The sequence below is a fragment of the Spinacia oleracea genome, chromosome 5 (assembly GCF_020520425.1).
Source record: "Spinacia oleracea cultivar Varoflay chromosome 5, BTI_SOV_V1, whole genome shotgun sequence".
Classification (NCBI taxonomy): domain Eukaryota; kingdom Viridiplantae; phylum Streptophyta; class Magnoliopsida; order Caryophyllales; family Amaranthaceae; genus Spinacia; species Spinacia oleracea.
Window position 1 is genome coordinate 20,294,139 of NC_079491.1, and position 19,249 is coordinate 20,313,387.

A 19,249-nucleotide genomic window follows, 5' to 3' on the forward strand; every position below is an offset into this window, starting at 1 on the left:
GCTAACTTCATAATCCGCCGAAGAAGAAGCCTTTTCCATCCCCTTTTCCACGCCGGTTTTGGTAATTTGGATATACTTCGTATGTTAATTTATTTCTTCTTTGCAAACGCACGTGAGGTGGATAAAAGAAATTACGGTCAAGATAAGAGTTCTCACCATAAGAGAGGTTCTCACCCTAGGGTGGTTATATATATCAGTTTAAGAATTTTTTATCTTCATACACAGAACACAATCTTAAACATTAATCCAATACCTCATTGATCAGAGGCTCACCATTTGAGTAAAGTGTGTGATTAACTCACCGAAAAAGTATAAGAGGTGCAAATTATTAGGTACACCGTACACCTAATGATATTTCAATGGCTATTGATGGACTCTCTCATATTTTATCCTCACGTATAGAAAGAAAATGTATGATGCTACACCTAAGAGCATCTCCAATGGTTACATATAGGGATTAACTTGCAATTTTCATAAATTTTCTAGCTACTAGCCAACCATTGGAGTATATATGAGCAATTAGCCAAGTTAAGCAAATTAGCTCTACAAAGCTAATTAGCTTGGGGAAAAAAGAACGGAAACAAGTTGATTATTATATAGGATATGTGAACTGCATAATAAAAATAAATTAAAATAAATGGTTAAAAAATTCAAACAACTTGCTAATCATTGGAGCAAAATACACGTGAAAAAAATGTAGCTTGAAAATCTAATGTAACAAATGAAAACTATTTACCAATTTATTTACCATTAAAGATCAATTTGCTTACCATCAAAGATGCTATAATATGTTTGATGAACTCAAAACATTTCAAGAATAAGTATAATTAAGTTCTTGAAATAAGTATATTTTTAAAGAAGAAATAAATAAACATATGCTATAATATGTTTAAAGAATAAGTATAAGTTCTTTGAAATAAGTATTTTTTTTTTGACTTACGAAAAAAATAAATAAACAAAAGTTGGTAGTTTACCGTGCCAACATATTTGCCCCTGTTAGAATTCCGAATGACCTTGTTACTTCTCTCTCTTTCTCCCGGCCCCTCCTCCGCCGTCCGCCATTGACGCGCATCTCTCGAGTTCCGAGCTCGACCAATCGGAGTTGAGCTTTGTTCATAAACTGCAAAATTCGAGAAGATGAAGCCGTCTTCTGGACGTATCGACATTGCTGCTAACGCTAAGAAGCTCGATGTCGATAATCGTATTTCACTGCGTATTTACTTCAGGATCGCCGATAATATACTCAGACAGGTTACTATTCTACTCTAAATGTGAAATACCATGTTTAATTCGTTATCTAAATGATCAATTTAACCTTTTCTGTTTATGTTTTTGGGGCTGTTGAATTTAGCTGATCAATAATTCCTAAATTGAGGTTGAACTGAGAATTGTTTTCTACATAAGAGTAGATTTATGATATGTTTGGTTTAAACTGATTTGTGCCACTTCTTGAAAAATGTTTAATTATGGAATTGGGTGGAAAATTATATTGTATTTTCAGTGTGGTTTTAGGTTAAAATTGAGTATTTTTTTGAGATTTTTAATTAATCCACAACCATCTAGGCAAATTACTTGTGATTATAGTGAGATATGATTACTGCGTGAAGGTAGTACCGTAGTAGGGTGATGAATTTAGTTGATGTATACTCCATTCGTGGAATTTCATTCCTTAATGATGATGCATTAGGTTCGTCTTTGTAGGCATGTTGTATTGACGTAGATATCAAGATTAAAGAATTCTTTTAAGTCACATCGGTGTAATGAGCTATTTATGTACTCATTGTTGTTTCAGTATCCTTTGGATGATTGAAGAAGGAAATTTTACGGACAATGTGTGTAGAAACCCCCTTCCAATCTTGCTTTGTCTATGCACTTCACCTTATTTCAAGAACTTATACTTATTCTTGTTAGAGTCAGATTGAACCAAACCATACCAAACAAGAACTTCTAATTTCTGTTTACTTATCACAAAAAATCTTCAATTGAGTAATATTAAAAATTATGGAAATTAGATTTGGAAAATGCATGCTGACATCACGAAGCTAAAAAAGACCCTACATGATGAGGGTTTTAACTATATATTAAAATTTAGACCAGACAAGAGCATACTAGAAAGATGTCCATAGCTCCATACTACTTCCTCCGCCGGGTCCATTTTTTTAATAGTTCCACTATTTGGACTTTTATACTATTTATGCTCTCCATTGCCTATATTTTGTGATCTATACATTAGGAAAAGTACTAGAAAGATGTCCATAGCTCCATACTACTTCCTCCGCCGAGTCCATTTTTCTAATAGTTCCACTATTTGGATTTTATGCTATTTACATGCTCTCCGTTGCCTGTATTTTGTGATCTATAGATTAGGAAAAATATAGACATGTGAGATTTTGTTAGATTTTTTTTAACAACTTTTTGTTATTTTTACTAAGAGCTAATTAAAGATATTGACGGTCCCAGTTGTACATTGGTAAGCATGAAGCTCTAAATGGTGCAAGTAAAAAAGAACTGAAGAAGTAGTCTTAATAAATTCAGATCAAAGCACTTACTTCAAGTGAAGAGAACAATGCGTCAATGTTAACTTTTTCATCTAGTGTTTATTAGATAAGCAAAAGAATTTTTGAGCCTAGTGGTTATTAGTAAGCAAAAGAATTATTGAGCCTAGTGGTTATTAGATAAGCAAAAGAACTTTTTTGGTAATTGAAGCCAGTGAACGACTTCTTATCATTAGTGATTAGTGATGATTTATCTGTGTAGTTATTGGTTTTGAGGGCCTAGCAGAAACATTTACTGCTTAGTGTGTGCTCATTCTTGTCCGTTAATGAATCAAGTTGTCTACAATTTCATGTAATTCCAGTTCTTTATATGGAGTATTCATTTTAGTTCCTGTTTTGAAGTTTTTATTCGTGGATTAATTTTGCCAATGTTAATTTTTACAGGCTACTATCTTCCGGAACGAGAAGAATATTATAGACCTCTATGTTATGCTTCTGAGATTTTCGAGGTAAGGATCATCGTGCCAGTTGTTATTATAGGTGATTTTACTTTTCTAGACAGTGGCAATAAAATCAACCAATTTTATGTTGCGGGAACACAAAATGGGGATCACATTGGGGAAGTATTAGTTGACTTCTTTTATAGCCACTGGAAACATAATCGACCAATCTTAGGTTATGGGAACAACTATGTGGGATCAAATTGAAAGTACTAATCAGTATCTCACCCTCAATCCCCCCCCCCCCCCCTATATCCGGGTAATATGACCCAAAATACGATGGAGATATTGCAATATTAACAAAAATCTGAGATTCACCTGTTACCACTTGAATCACATCTGCTATACGTGTTGGTTTGTTCTGCCATATGTATTTTTTTTTTTTTTTTTTTTGTATTTAGCTATTTATCTTTCGCCTTTTTCAGTTTGGTATCTGAGACTATCCCACGCCATAGAGAATATGCAGCATCTCCACAAAGCAAAAAAAGTTCATTGAAGAAGGTGATGAAAGCATAAGAATTTCCATGTATTTTGTTTGCTATTCTTATGTTTCATCTATGTTTCAGCTAGTAAAGGTTCAGAAGAAACGTAACTATAAAAGGAGTTTTTAGTTTGTTAAAAAAAAAATGTTACATGGCTGGTAATTTTTTTTTGTTTTTTTTTTGCAGCAATTGCTAATTACTTTGACTGAATTGGAGGCATTGAATCCAGCCGTAAAGGAGAAGGTTAAAGAACTAGAAAGAAAGCCCAGGTACCAAGTTATTGGTTGGAACTATAATGATCGTCCCAACGAAAATCATTCTCTTAGTTCTTCCATGCAATGGCCTCCCATCAATGCACACTGTCCAACTAATAATCAAATAGTTAAGGTACAATTTGTTTTCCTAGTTATATTGTAGAATCAAAACTATCTTTTACAGAAATTTATGTTCAACTCTGGTGCAATTGACCGTTTTACTCACATTTCTTTTTTGTATTAGGCAACGCAAATTTTTTCTGATGGTGTATATGGAGGTTTAAATGCTCAGCAGAAAGTTCATACCATCCCTCTGGAAGAGAGGTTTCAAAAATTGTAAGTCTTTTGCAAGACAAACGTTTCATGCAATATTTTTTGTTGTGTAATTTGAAATATTGACCAAATCTAGGCTTTATATAAGGAACATCTATCCATATTGCTTTTCTTAATGAATCAAGTAACAGTAAATGAGAAAAGTGTCTACCTTTTATTGTCTGTAAATTCTTCTTGTGTACAGCATGTGATGTGAGTTTTGACCCATGCATTACCCGTATTATGAGTATGTTGTTCTGTTTTATGAGGTTAATCTGCAGCTTGTCCATTAAATTTATAAATAGGTCTTTTTTGTTAAAAAAAAGTTTCTCCTGGAAGCCTGTAAGGTATAGTTACTCTGGAATGAATGTGTTGCTCAGAACTCTGTTGGTCTCAAGCATTTAACATAATAAATGCAAGTGGATTCTTTTGTTCCAATCTGATGTCACTTTATGAACTATTATGTTTGTTCTGATTTCTTTACTGTGATAGTTTGATTTGGGACACTGCTGAAATTTACTAAATGCATTTTTATTTTTCGGGATTTCACACATCTATGTATCTGTTGAGGATTGTTTGGTTAGGTGATGAACTTTGTTATTTGATTTTATGGTCTCATAACCTTCATGTCAGAGCATAACTGCTCCTGATTACGTTGTTTTGTCGCAGATGCTTTTCTTTTTGAATCGTGCATCACATCGTTCTATGCTCAAATCCTCATTAACCTTAGCCTATCAGGATTTAAGAAATACTGTTTTGACTCTGTACATAATCCTAATTATTCCTAAGATAATAATTTCCATACATATAATTAGCAGTACCCGGAATATTGCAATTTCACTTTGTTCTATCCAGTTTGATTCCTGAAACAGCTTTTGCATTATTTCGCAATCATAACATTCTTACTTCAAGATTCCGTTATCTTTACCTTTCAAAATTTTAGTGAGGAAAATAGTATTATGCATACATATAGCTCCATTGTTACCTGATTCGCTAGTATGAGGCTGGGTACGGTTCGCAATTCGCTACCTATGTTGCTAAATTAGACCAAAATGTACCATTTTCATGTTATAATTCGCCTTTTTGGTTCGCGGTTCGTGGAGTGTTTAGAGAATTAGGTAACAGTGGGAGGGCCATAAGAAAAAAATGTCATGTACTCGGGACATATTTGTGTGTTTTTATCGAGAGAGACAAGAAAAGCCAAGTACTGCCGACAATTGTGGTTTCCATTTTCAAGTACCAAATATATAACACTCTCATCTAAGTTTCAAGGAGGACAAGTTTTTCCCTAAAGGTTTGCTAATCTCCCCCCTAATGTGCACCAACACTTTGGCCTCACCTATGCTGAACTCGATCATTAAGGTCATCTTTGTGCTTGGCAGGTTACCGCCAGCTCATATCAAACCATGCTAATGGTTGGTGAGGATGATAATTGTTTATTTTGATCGCAATCCTTTTGGTTGGTAATTTTGCTCTTGATATTGCTGATAGTGGGTTGATACAGTTGCTGGTTATGTAACGTTACATTCATCTTATTGAGCTGAATGATTAGTACTCCCTCAGTCCCTATTTGTTTGCCCCATATTCTAGTTAAGTCCACCCCTTACAGATTGCGCAATTTCCTTATGTAGTAATAGGTCCCCACCATTTACCTCACTTGCATACACTCCTATAAAGTGAAAAAGACAAAGATAACCCCCATCTTCTTGGGCAAAGTTTTGGCTCAAGCCTTAATACAGCACATTTTGCCTATGCGGCAAACAAATAGGGATGCAGGGAGTAACTGAGAGTTAGATGCTGTTATAAAACTACAGTTACAAATTCATGCAAGGAAATCTTGAAACAAGTGAAACTTGAAAATCTTAACATGCCAGTCATCTTCTCTTGCTTTCTTTAGCTATATTTTTTTCCTAAACTTATTCCTGGGTTTTGTTGATGCTTATACAGATCTCTTTCCATTCCCCGTCCAAAGGAGGAAACACTTTTAAGACATTCAATTCTGGGACCAAATGGGCTCTGCGGGCAGTGGCAACCACCTGTCGCTGATAAAGGGGTATGTGGATGTAGCATCTGATTTGTTTTCTAATTGCCAAACTGTTTCCTGACTTTTCCACTATGAATGTAGGTTCGTTACCCCAGTATTATTGATACGACTCCTGTTGAGATTCCAAGGTCAGGCCTGGTGTGCATGTTATATATTTTAACTGTGAGATGATATTTGCTATATCAGTTGTTTTGTTTGTTTGTTAAAAAAAAAAGTGTCCGAGTTTAAGATTGTTTTTTGCGTGTTTGCCTGTTTGGTGGTGGAGAAGGCTGTGAAATTTTTTCTGCAGCAATCTAGTTGATACACTTGCATGTAGGTGTCGCGAAGAACTTCATACGTACGGAGTATAATAGACTATGCATTTTGCACTGTCCAGATGCAAGTCATGTAACTTACTATTTTCTCATTTATGAACACCTTAGAGATACATTAAATGATAATCTGTTTTGTAATCCTTTTTTAATGTATGAAACCTTACCTATTAGTATCATTTCCAAAATGCGTTCAATAGTATTTATAACGACTGTTCCCTTCCCCTAGAGATTCTGTCATACTGTCATGGCATTATCTGCTGAGGAAGTCATTGTGCCCAGTTGATTATTGCTCTATTGGGTTAGTGATTTACTCCTAAAACATCATATTTATATGGGGCCTGTATTGCATATAGGAAACTCCAGTGATATCTGACTGTTTTGTCCATTCAGCTTGGGGTTTATTTGTTTATTATTTGTCCTGTCCTGTGGTTTGTGTTGACAAGCAGGCTCCAACAGGTCATGGCTATTGAAGATGGGGCTGCAGCAATTAAAGGTGCTAGCACCTTGAATTGTGAAAAACCAAGTCTTCAACCTACACCTGAACCTGCTATTGATAGTCAGAAGCCACAAGATGACGAGAAGCCAATGATTTTATTTGAAACGTCTGATGTTCCTGATACAGTTATTGTCAAGCAACCTAGCCCTCCAGCTATACTTGCAGAGGTGCAAGACTTAATCTCTGCAGAGCCACCTCTAACGACCGAAATACACGACACAATGGATAGTTCTTTGCAAGATAGTTTGCTTCAGCCAGAATCTCCAATGGAGCTGCACATAGTAAGACTATTTGATACTCCCTCTGTATTTATTTAAGAGATACACTTGCCTTTTCCGGCCGTATTTATTTAGGAGATACACTTGCCATTTTTAGTAACTTATCAACCCCACCATCTAATTAAATAATATATCTAATATATCCTATGTCCCACCACCCTATTAAACAAATAATTTCATAACTACACCCCACCCTTCACCCCCTAAAATGACATGGTCCCCACTTGTTTTACTTATTAAAATATCTACCCAACCCCACATGTTTTATTACATTATTTCATTCCATTTTTTTTCTTAATACCCGTGCCCGGCCAAGTGTATCTCTTAAATAAATACGGAGGGAGTACCTGTTAGTTAATTTCACATGTTGGTTTAAATTTTTTCCTCCCGTGGTTTATTTCTGCCACCCCTTAATTGGATGTGTAGAAATTAGTTGGTACGAAACATGTGCTTGTGCTTGGTTTACGTTGGGGTCAGGGCAAGAAATGACAAGCAAACTAGAGCTGTCAGATAAGTGGCCTCCTACAGTTATTCTGTTCTCCTTCATTCTATCCTTTTTTTTTTCTTTTCCCTACTGCCTACGCCAAATTGAGTTTTGCTCGCGTTTCGGATGAATTCAAGGACATAATGATGGCATTAGTTAGCACGGCACGATTGTGAGTGCTAGGCCCTTTCTGGGCTGCATTTTTGGTTGGGGAAGCACACCATAGGAATGACTTCTGCAAGAAAAGAAAGAAAAAGCCACAGAAATTAAGCCTAGGCCCGAAGGCCTGTCACGTGGGCAGGGCCATGTCATGCCTTTGGCCAGCCCTTTAAACTTGGTGATATGGGAAGAGGCTACCGTGCCAAGCTAGCCAATTACCTCAGTTAAAGGCACAACATGAGGCATCTGAACCAGCTTAAGCTATCTTTACCCCATTCCTTAAAACATAGACCACTGACCTTGCTGTTATGATGTCAACTCTTGCCTCATTCCCTATCCCCTTTGCTATCCGTAATTTCTCTTACAAATGTTCTACCATGAACTCATGAAGGCTTGGTGATGATTTCTATTAAGTGTATTAGATTTCTACCACTAGAGCCTTGTTGATTTAAAAAAATTGTATGTTCTTCTCTTTAATCTCTTTGAGATCTTTTCAGTTATACAAGTGGAATCCTGGACTACTAGTGAAACATCTTTCTTTATAGGGTAGTGGGGTAATGGAGTTAGTTGTGTTATCCATCCGCTCTCACTACCATGTGAATGGGAAGTTAGGGAAAGAGGGAGGACGTATTTTATTAGGTAAGGAGGACTTTAATATATATCTGTTCATAATATGTTCCCTGATCCATGTTTGCATCTCTAATCTTGCATCCTAAATTCTCTCTTGCTCATCTGCGGCGATTCTCTCATACATGATTAAGAGCGATTTCTGAGAGCAAGAATCATGCAACCTAAGCAAGATTTAAAATTAAGTAATTTAGTGTAGAAAAAATTCTTAGTCATCTCTTTTAGTAATTAGTTTAATTTCTATTGAATATGTATCTGAATTGCCCATGTTAAGACATTAAGTGTAGCTTGGAGCCTTGGATTGGTGCATTGATAATGTTTGTACAGTTAGAAAGGTATAAACGTAAATTAAAATGAGGTAAGTGTTCTTGCAATCTATGTCACCTGGATACTACATGTGTTCAAGTGTCCGACTCGGCTAATTTGTGAAAAGTTTTCATAATTTTTGCCCAAAATGAAGTGTCAAGTTGTCTAGACTCTAGACCTATGACATTAGCCTATTTCTTTGTTGGAGTTTCAGGATTCAACAAGGGTGCTTGAGTTGAAATGAGAGTGCCCAGTAACATAGCTTGTAATGCACAAATTATATAGTCACTTTAGATGTTCACCAGTTTAGTTTTGGTATAATAAAAAGATTTCACATAAAAATTATTTTTCTGAAGACTTGCATGGAATTAAGTGACTATAAAAGACTTATTATTTTAGAATCAATGAAGTATTACTTATATAGTTAATGGAAGGAAATCTTTGGTATCTTATACTTCGTAATATTTAAAGAATGGTTTCACATACTCCTTAATCCTTATATTTTTTGTAATACCCACTTACTGTAGACTCTTGTTTGAGGAGAAGTGAGTGAGTGTAAGAAAAAAGTAGAAAAAGTAGTAGAGAGGTAGCAAAAAGGTAGGTGGGTGTAAAAAAGAGTGGATGATAAAATGTGTAAAGTTGTAAATAGGAGAGAGTGAGTAGAAAGTTGTAAATATTGTGTGGAAAAGGGTAAGATGATAAAATGTGTTTGCCAAAAACATAATAAAGTATAAGTGGGTAGAACCCAAAAATACACTCCTTAATGGAAATTGAGTCCATAAAAAAACTAAAAAAACAGGGGGAGTAATTATATCACACGGCGATGATATCTTTCAACCAGAAGCTGCCATAAGGAAAATTACCCAAAGGCTACTTTTTTGTAACTTGTTATATTATATATAGATGTGATTTTCTTTTGGATTTATCAAAACTTTGGATCAAGAAACCTATTTTCCCCTCTAGTATGTAGAAATATTAATATTAACCTAAAGTAAAATTATTTTAGAGTATTGGAGGCAGCTCTCTGTAATACTTACTTGAAAACCTAACAAACTACAACTCCTTTTTCCTGTGTTTTACTCAGATATTGTAGCAACAGAAACCAAAAAAATACTCATAATTGGGATCACCGACTGGGTACTTTTACACGTAGGAGGAGAGAGATAGAGTATAGGAGTATTATTAAATATGATAAATATGAATAAAAGGTTGACATAAGTGGAAAAAAATAAAAGTGAGCAGAACTTAGGAAAACACCTCAAAACGGAAAGTGAGTAGAACTTAGGAAAACAGATGATGTACTTGTCTCACGTTCAAACTTCTAAAAAATCGATAAATTTGCATTTTTAAATTATCATTCTTTCTCCACACATTTTTCTAAAAGACCATAGATGTTAGCTTTCCCTTGCCCCATATATAAGAAACAGTTAGCTCATATTTTCACATTTCAGGTGAAAGATTTCGTTTCATAGGTAGGTGGCACATCAGTTACAAATTTATAATAAGGATATTGTACAATGTAATATTGTAATGTATTGACGAGCTGTGTTTAACTAAGGTTTCGAAGGAACACAAATGTTCCTTTGAATTTTTTTCATCAGCATCTAATTGAAGGAAAACATGTATTGAAGTGTTTTACTTATTAGGATAAAGATTGCGTAGGTACCTTGCAAGTAACAAGTGTGTTGGAAAGTGTAAGAAAACAAATCCCTGACGATTTAAAAACTAGCCAGTTTTGCAGAATTGTTCCACTGTGGGGGAGCTAACTCTTTTTCTAAATGATTTATTGTGTTATTGACAGTCAACAAGTATGATGGATACATTCTTGAGACTGGCTAAATCGAATACCTCAAAAAATCTGGAGACTTGTGGTATTCTTGCCGGTTCACTTGTAAGTTCTTTCTCTCGCCAAAAAAATCATTCTCATTTCTTCTCTCGTCAAAGTTCTTTCAACTATTATTTAATTAACCATGCTGGTTGGTTGCATCTTGACATTATGATTTTTTTTGTGTGTGTGTGTGCAGAAGAACAGAAAATTCTATATTACAGCTTTGATAATTCCGAAGCAGGAATCAACAACCGATACCGTAAGTTGGTGCATATCTAATGCATAGGTGCATTTTCTTTCGAAATATATTGTATGATCTGTCTTTGTTTTAATCGGACTTTCTTGATCATATGACTAGTGTCAGGCGACAAATGAAGAGGAGATATTTGAAGTACAAGACAAAAGATCGCTTTTCCCATTGGGATGGATTCATGTAAAATAGTCTTCTGATTGTTATATATTTGCTATGGTTTTAAGTTAGTGAAAACTATTGTGGGATATTGGGTGTTTTGTGCAATGTTGAGTTTCTATATGCTGCTCCATCTTTTTTTGTTTCCATCTGTCTGTTTCTTCCTTCTTTAAAATGAATCTACATTTTCTTTGTTGTGCATGATATGTGGAACCTCGACATGAAAACTTTTAGATGATGTTAGAATTACCTTCCCATTCCTTTCTTTTTTGATTGGTCACATTGACGATCTCCTATGACGATTCATGTTAGCCGACCCCAAATCATTTTGGGACTAAGGCTTTGTTGTTGTTGTTGTTGCATGATATGTGGAACCTCGGCATGAAAACTTTTAGCTGATGTTAGAATTACCTTAATGGTTATCTGTACACATGATATGGCATGTTGTATTCTTTCTTTCTTTCTCCCTTATCATAACTTATGGTTCATTATACCCGCAGCACTAGTTGTATAGAATTTTTATTAGACATTGCTCTGTGCCTCAAAGTAAAGATCTAAAATTTTCTGATTCTTATAGTCGCCGTGACAAACATAAGCAACACCACTTTCTTTTTCTTGGAGGTGGAGCTTGGATTGTAATCCAACGCTGTAGTTGTGTAATTTTGTCACTCCGAAGTGGCCAAATTAGACTACGTAAACAGTTATTATGGAAAATGTTGATCTTAAATACATCTTCTGCATGAAATATTTTCAAGTAAAGAAGCCTTTAGTTAATTTTGGGGAGTTTATAGATAACTAATATCTGTCTCATTTTGCTATTACCAGACTCATCCCACACAATCATGTTTCATGTCATCAGTTGATGTTCATACCCATTACTCATATCAGGTAAATGATTTATATAAGCGTTGTTCCACTTACATTTTTTAAGCTTAGTTGTAATTCTCTTTTTTTGGTTGAGAGAGCTGTGGGGGAGGTGAAAGATGTTTAAAACATCTCATCATATTGGCAGTATCCTGGATTGGGTTCCTTTTTCTTTTTTTAGTCTTAATCATCTATTTGCATGTTGTTGGGGACATTTCCCAAATGATTTTGAAGAGGGAGATAGATGAAGAGTATTGGTGAGAAATTTGCTGGTTAGCTGAGAAGATGAAAGATTGAAATTGAAACACATCAGATAAATACCTAAAACTAAGCTAGCTGAGTTGGTAGCATGTATTTGGTTTTTTGATGTAAGTATCATGGAGTCTTAAGTTTCGAGCCCCAACAATTGCTTTTCTACATTGTATTGTTTTATTTTTAAAATTTTATTTCGCTCATAAACATTTTTTTTCCATGGTTGAATATTAGACATTTTGATATTATTCGAACAATATAAAGACTATAAATAACTAAATACCTCGGAAATTGAATGTCTACTGTTTTGTTTTGGTACTTAAGATATAGATTGGCCCCCCTAACAAAAATTTCCTGGCTTCGCCCCTGCACCCGCTGTACTTTTCTACGTAATATATCCTTTTAAATTGATTGAATATTGGACAGTTGTCTTTTGGTATGTTGGAGACTGTTGATTCCATTTGCTTGCCCTAGCCCTAAGTAGATTATGGTTCTTGTCCTTGTGCTCTTTCAGTTAAGCTTTTGGCCCCATTAACCCCATCTGGTAACCCATCTAATGATCTAAACTTTATTCTATTCTGCTGGATGTTCACTTAATCTGTTTTATATTGGAGAATTTCTGCCCACTTCACAGCATTCCGAGTTTATTTATCAGTTAACATATTGCAATTGAAACGTTTATACCTTCTAGTCTCTCTATTGCTTAATGGTCAAATCTACTCAAAGGAAATCTCGAGTTGTGACAATAGTTTAAGTCAATTATTGTGGTACAGGATCTGTCCTCTGGAAGTGAAGCAGATCATTTTAGTCATAAGAGATTTTTAAAAAAAGATTGAGAAGAAAACAGAACATTCCATTATTTTTTCAAGTTATTAGTAGGTTATGACATGGAGTAAGTGCAGTATGTACTTGCCATCTAATAGAGAAATTGGTGTCTAAGGCTTATTGCTCACTGTCTGAGGCCAAACTGGTGCTCTTTTGTAGAAAACGAGAGGGAGAGGAGGGGGGAGGGGGAGTGGTTGGAGGGGAATCAGGCTAACCTGCAGGACATAGAGGGTAATCATCATTGAAAGTTGACAATGGATGTAATCAATGTAATGAGTTGAGAGCTTAGAAATAACTGGAATAAAAACTTCAGCCACACCCTGTTTTGAAAGTTGTCCATTTTATATATTCAATGATGCTATGCTGGCAGTAAATGTTTAGTACCAAATGCGACAAACTATGCTAGGATAATATTATTTCCAACTAATATGTTACGGAGATGAAAAAACCTCATTGCCTTCTCAGGTCATGTTGCCTGAAGCTGTTGCAATTGTAATGGCACCAAGAGATAGAAACAAGTATGTAACTTAACCACTTTTGTCGGTTAGATTCACTATAATTCTGTGTTTGTGGGATGTCTTTGTAACTTTTGGTTTGTCCCAAGCAGAACTCATGGCATTTTCCGATTGACAACCCCTGGTGGCATGTCGGTTATTAGACATTGTGAGCGGCGTGGATTTCATTCACATGAACAGCCTGCTGATGGCGGACCCTTATACAAACAATGTACAGATGTATATATGAATCCCAAGTTGAAGTTTGATGTTATTGATCTTAGATGATTATTGTTGAATTGCATTATTTTTTCCCCTTCCCCCATTTCTGGATAGCCGAAGGCATTGTGTTTCACTCTGGCTTTGTAATTGTCAGATAACAGTACATATTGTAAAATGAAAAAGAAATAGATGCATTTTGATTTTCTTGTGTACTGGCAGTTGTATTTTGTAAGATGTGATAATTCAAACATAACTCATTGTATAAATAATGACAATATCATTTGGTTTTCCAAATTAATACAATACTTGAACCAGAAACTATATATACTGAGTTTGTATTATTGAAGCTCTCCATCGACAGTTGTTATTTTGGATTTCTGGTCTATATAGAACGCTTTTTTGTTTTTTGGATATTTCGGTAACATTGAATTGAGCTTATCTGAACCAACATATTACCACTGTATTCTATAAACTAGGAAACACCTTTACTAGACCAAACAATGAAACAGTGATACAAGTAGAACATCTCGAGATTGGGAGTTTGGCTTGAATAGGGAAAAACTTTTATCAAAATTTGTGTCCAATTATTATTTTAACCAATTAAATCTATTGGGTCATTTATTCTCTCACACTTTTCCATTGGAACATTAACTTTTTCTCATTTTCCCAATATCAGAATGTAATTTTCCTCGCTTACATAAAAAACTTAGAAGAATCTCAATGCATATTAATTAGTCTTTAAAATGCGTGCAAAATACCAAACGTAAAAAACAAAAAGAGACGGAGGGAATAACACTCATTGAATTAAGAAGTCAATTCAATTGTCTTAAACTCCGCACCGGTCAAACTGGTGCGAACATGGACGGAAGGAGTATATTTCTACTTTGTATTAATGAAGCTCTCCATCTGATGATATAGAGAGTTGATATTTTGGATTTCTGGTCTATAGGACGCCCTTTTGTTTTTTAGATTTTTACGGTAACTTTGAATTGTGCTTATTTGATCCAACATAATACGACAAGTATTCTATAAACTAGAAAACACCTTTACTTTATCAAACAATGAAACAGTGATACAAGTAGAACATCTCGAGATTGAAGAGTTTGTTTTGAATAGAGAAAAACTTTTTATCAATCCGACTCGTATGCTACTCTAATAATGTACAGGCCATTATAATGATGGATTATACAGAATCAAAAAGTTGGTTAATCGTTAAAGTATATAGATAGAATGAAAAAGTTAGTTAATCGTTAAAGTATGTAGAATAAAGAGTTTGTTAATCGTTAAAGTATATAACAAATGAACAAATCCGTTTTTGTTGTATTTATTACCTACTTTAACGGAACGTTTGGTAGCTGGCCATAAATGGTGTCCATAGGAATGAATTTGTATGTAAATTTGTAAAGAAAATCAACTTGCATTCCAATGGTAATGCTAGTTCACTCAAAATAATCTCTTTTTCTTTATAAATTTCCATTACCATCCATTACCATTTGAGAAGTGGTATTAGATGGGAATGCAAATTTACAAAGAAAAACACCAAGTTTGAGACAAAATTTCATTACCATGGACATCATCATGTTCTTTTCTTGTCGAATAACACTTAAATTTATTCTCATTCCCACCATTTAATACCGGCTACCAAACGGGCCGTAAGTTTTCTTAGGTATTACCTGAATCAATTGGTTTAAACTAATCTATAGGCCCAGCCCTACAGAATAGGCGAGGGGTGCGACCGTCTAGGGCCCAAGGTGAAAAGGGGCCCAAAATAAAAGTTTGTCCAGCAAATTAGTACTATTAATAAATAACGCATTAAATAGACATGTTATTTCCATGGGTAGAAAGTGAGTGCTAAAATTGTGATACCTACCTCAGGTTTAGTGTTCAACTCTTTTCTTTTTTTAACTTTGTCAATATTTTTATTTTTTTGTTTGTTAACTTCTACTGTAATTTTTTTATTTTAATTTATTTTTTATCAACTAATTTTCTCATTTATAATATTTTGTACATACAGGGCGTGTTCGGCGGTAGCGTTTGAGGTAGCGGGTAGCGTTTTGACCTAGTCAATATGCTACTTGTAAAATTTGTAAGTGTTTGGTAAAGTATTGATTTAGGTAGCGGTTAGCGGTTGGATAGCTTTTGTCAAACGTTAAAATTAGTAACGTTTAAGATAGAGGGTAGCGTTTAACAAATTTAGAATAAAGTTTTAAATGATATTCTAGCTTTTATTTTTATTTTATAATATCAACCGCTACTTTTACCGAACACTCATATTAGTTACCCGCTAATTTGACAGCTAACCGTTACCTGCTACTATTCACCGCTACTCGCTACTCTAACCGCTACCCGCTACTCAACCGCTAACCGCTACCGGCCACCGCTAATTTTGCCGAACAGGGCCATAGTGTCTCAATTATTTAAACCCTTTATTTAAACCCTTAACTACATGTGGGCGAAAAAAATGCTTATTTGTTGGATTGTGGGTCTATAAGTTTAAAATAGATATCAAATTTTAATGAAGACAAAATTAACCGATACTTTATATGCTCAAAATGCACCTTTATTTTTTTTCTATATAAAAATATCTCTTATGCATACTCCGTATTAATTATCTTGTAATTAAGTATTTATTTTATTGAAATATTTCAAGAGACTAGAGCAGGATTTTGAAATTCTAGAATCGTGCAAAGGAGATATAATAAAAACTAGATTAGGTCCCGTGCTCGCATGGTTATTTGAAAATTATAATTGATCATCTTTTTTAACTGGAATATTTATCCCTTAAATCTATTCCGTAATTAATAAATCTCGAACGTACTCATTTTATCATACAATTCACAATTTCCGCTCTATTACGTATTATATATTTTATATGTTTAATATGATGATTTGACCAAATTAAACATTTGATATGCTTAATATGAACAAAATATTGAGTAAGAATGTTTTCTATTATTGATATGACGATCTGACTAAATATTACCAAAATTGTCTAATAATGTCATAGGAGTATTTAATAATCTTATAATTTTTTCTATTTATAAACATTTATACAAAAAAAGAGAAAATAACAATAGAATAAAGTAGGTATATTTTTTTAGGAAAGGGTTTTTGGCGGGAAAAAATCGTACCACGAATTGACACGTGTCATTCCCGATGTCTCTTTTAGTATATAGTAATAGATTTATTGATTTGAATTCAACAATATAACGGGTTTAACAAAAAAAATTATGATACAGTTAAAGACGTATCATTTTGGAAAGAGTCATGATCTCTTATTTCGCTTAGGGCCCTCAAAATGTTTGGATCGAGGCTGCCATCTACTTATATATAGTCCTTTTTTGGAGCAAAAAATCATCATCAACAATACAGTTTATACCTAATTCCAAGTGTATCTAGATATACAATCGTCATGTTATGCCTTAAACGGTTAAACCTATAAATCGGTGGTCGACGTTCTGCATGTTTCGCGGCAATTAGGTACATAATTATTTTAATTATGAGTACAGAAAAAACATATAATGGAAAGTATTGTAATTTATTGCAACAACGAATTTTAATACAAAAGTCAAACATTTGTTATTGGATATGTTGAATATGCTGACAAGTATATTCAATAGTCCTTTTTCATCCGTTTTCTTCAATTTTCACCAAAAGCTCGTATATTTTTCTCATTAATTAATTAGTGGGGCTAATAAAAATAAATATTCCGTATCTCTTATTATCAATAACATCAAATAAATTAATAAAAATAGATTTACCACCTAAACAAAACTAGAAGTTAGTTGGGACTTGGGAGGTTACTTGTATCTTTTCTACCTTTGCCTCTCTAAGAAGAGAAACACATTTGAAGTTTTCTCGATTCTCAAATAATGATTATCCACCCACGAGAAATTTCATTTAACACTTAGGTGCACCTAGCTTTAGATACGTGTTTTTTCTTTGTTTGATAAAATAAAACAAGGTAAAATGAAAGAAAAGAAACAATTGGGATAAACGAGTGTGCTTTTTATTCTAGGTGCACCTGAGTGTAAGATAGATTTAGTACCACCTACTCGTCATTATTTCTCTCTCTCCTCAACCAAAATAACTTCACCAAAAATGTTTTGTAGTTTGATGGAGCAGTTGAACCTTCCTCATACATTTTGTTTTCCTTGTATACTTTACCAAAAAAGCGTCATCAAGAATTATTATTATTCATCACTTGTTCTTCAATCTTTCCAACTATTTCAAAAAAAAAAAACCAACTTTAACACACTTGTTTCTTTGACTTAATGTTAAAACAATCTTCACCCTTTTAACAACAGCCCGGCCATCAAATTTGACCTCTCTCAAAAGTAAGCTTAAACAATGATGGCAGTGAACCTGTTAACAGCCGGGGACTCGAGCAGCGCTTGCTCGAGCCCCCGGTTATCATTCTCTCGTGACCTTTCAGAGAGAAATATGAACCAAAACCAAAACCAACAAGAAGTTGATGATAGACAAGATATGTCACTCTTATCATCAATTGACCAAAACTATGATTGTGATTTCAACTTCTGTGTGACTTCTGCAGGTTTTCCTGATACTGAAAGTTGTCCTGCAGATGAGCTGTTTTTCAATGGTGTGATCATCCCAACTCAAATGAAGGAAAAGCTCAATTCCATTAATCATTGCGTGAGAGAGAAAGATGAAGAGATTACTTCTTCAACAACAGCAACATTAGTCCGGCAAGACAAGACACAATCAAAGTCTTTTTGGAGGTTCAAAAGAAGTAGCAGTCTCAACTGTGAGAATTTCAGTAACAAGAGGACTTCTTCATCAGTTTGGTCATTGCCACTTCTTTGGAGGAGTAAATCAACTGGTTTTTCATCAAATGAGTTTGTTAAGCTAAATCAGAAGAATACTGGCTCGAATCATGGTAAGGTAGTAATGAATAATACTAATCAGAATTCAAGAAATTCTTCTTCTTCGCCGTCTTCTTGTCAGAAGCCTCCATTGAGAAAGAGTGGTTCAGGTGGTGGTGTTAGAAACAGTGCTGCTTTGAATGTTCCACCTCCTTACATAACAAAAGGTACATCAGATCTTCTGGGATTTGGTTCGTTGTTTCGCAATGGATCGAGAGAGAAGAAGAGCAAGAAATGAACAGAGTTTTTCTAAGTGTCATTTCTGGACTTGACTTGTATAGTATTAGTATTTTATCTTTACTACTAGTAGTATGTTAACTGCTGTATTTGCTAATCTGTTCTTGAAAAAGTTCCTTTTTTTTGGGTTAGATTAGATGATAGTAATCATGAGCAGATATTAGATAATAGTAATATATAAGCATTTGTTGGTTGGATTGAGAAAATTGTTTAAGGTACGTCGAGGAAGGTTAGGGTAATCTTCTCTCAAACAGTCTAGAAAACCCTAGGCTTAATGTATTTTTTTTTTAAAAAATATTTACATCAACTGCGATATTTAATATGTGACCAATTTACTTCTCTATAAATATGTCATATGAGCAACAACTTTGCCACAATTCAGACATGTAATAGAGATCATATGTAACATCTAGTCATCTTTGACCTACAACGAGGTCACATTTAGATCACTACAGTACTGTTGAACTTGGTGTATTTTTGT

At 34.4% G+C, this 19,249-nt stretch overlaps 2 protein-coding genes across 2 annotated transcripts; both read left to right on the forward strand.

Moving 5' to 3' along the window:
* Positions 1 to 963: 963 nt before the first annotated feature.
* On the forward strand, positions 964 to 13,968 carry LOC110804494 (AMSH-like ubiquitin thioesterase 1). The gene is made up of 14 exons (XM_056827894.1): positions 964 to 1,251; positions 2,940 to 3,004; positions 3,421 to 3,496; positions 3,664 to 3,864; positions 3,976 to 4,067; positions 5,991 to 6,096; positions 6,169 to 6,215; positions 6,848 to 7,178; positions 10,553 to 10,642; positions 10,776 to 10,838; positions 10,938 to 11,012; positions 11,814 to 11,876; positions 13,395 to 13,447; positions 13,537 to 13,968. The coding sequence occupies exons 1-14, from the start codon at positions 1,138 to 1,140 to the stop codon at positions 13,709 to 13,711; spliced, it is 1,551 nt and encodes a 516-aa protein (XP_056683872.1). The 5' UTR covers positions 964 to 1,137; the 3' UTR covers positions 13,712 to 13,968.
* A 4,027-nt stretch (positions 13,969 to 17,995) lies between these two features.
* Positions 17,996 to 18,769, forward strand: LOC130459067 (uncharacterized). The gene has a single exon (XM_056829415.1). It carries the CDS (start codon positions 17,996 to 17,998, stop codon positions 18,767 to 18,769), a length of 774 nt encoding a protein of 257 aa, XP_056685393.1.
* The last annotated feature ends 480 nt before the right edge of the window (positions 18,770 to 19,249 follow it).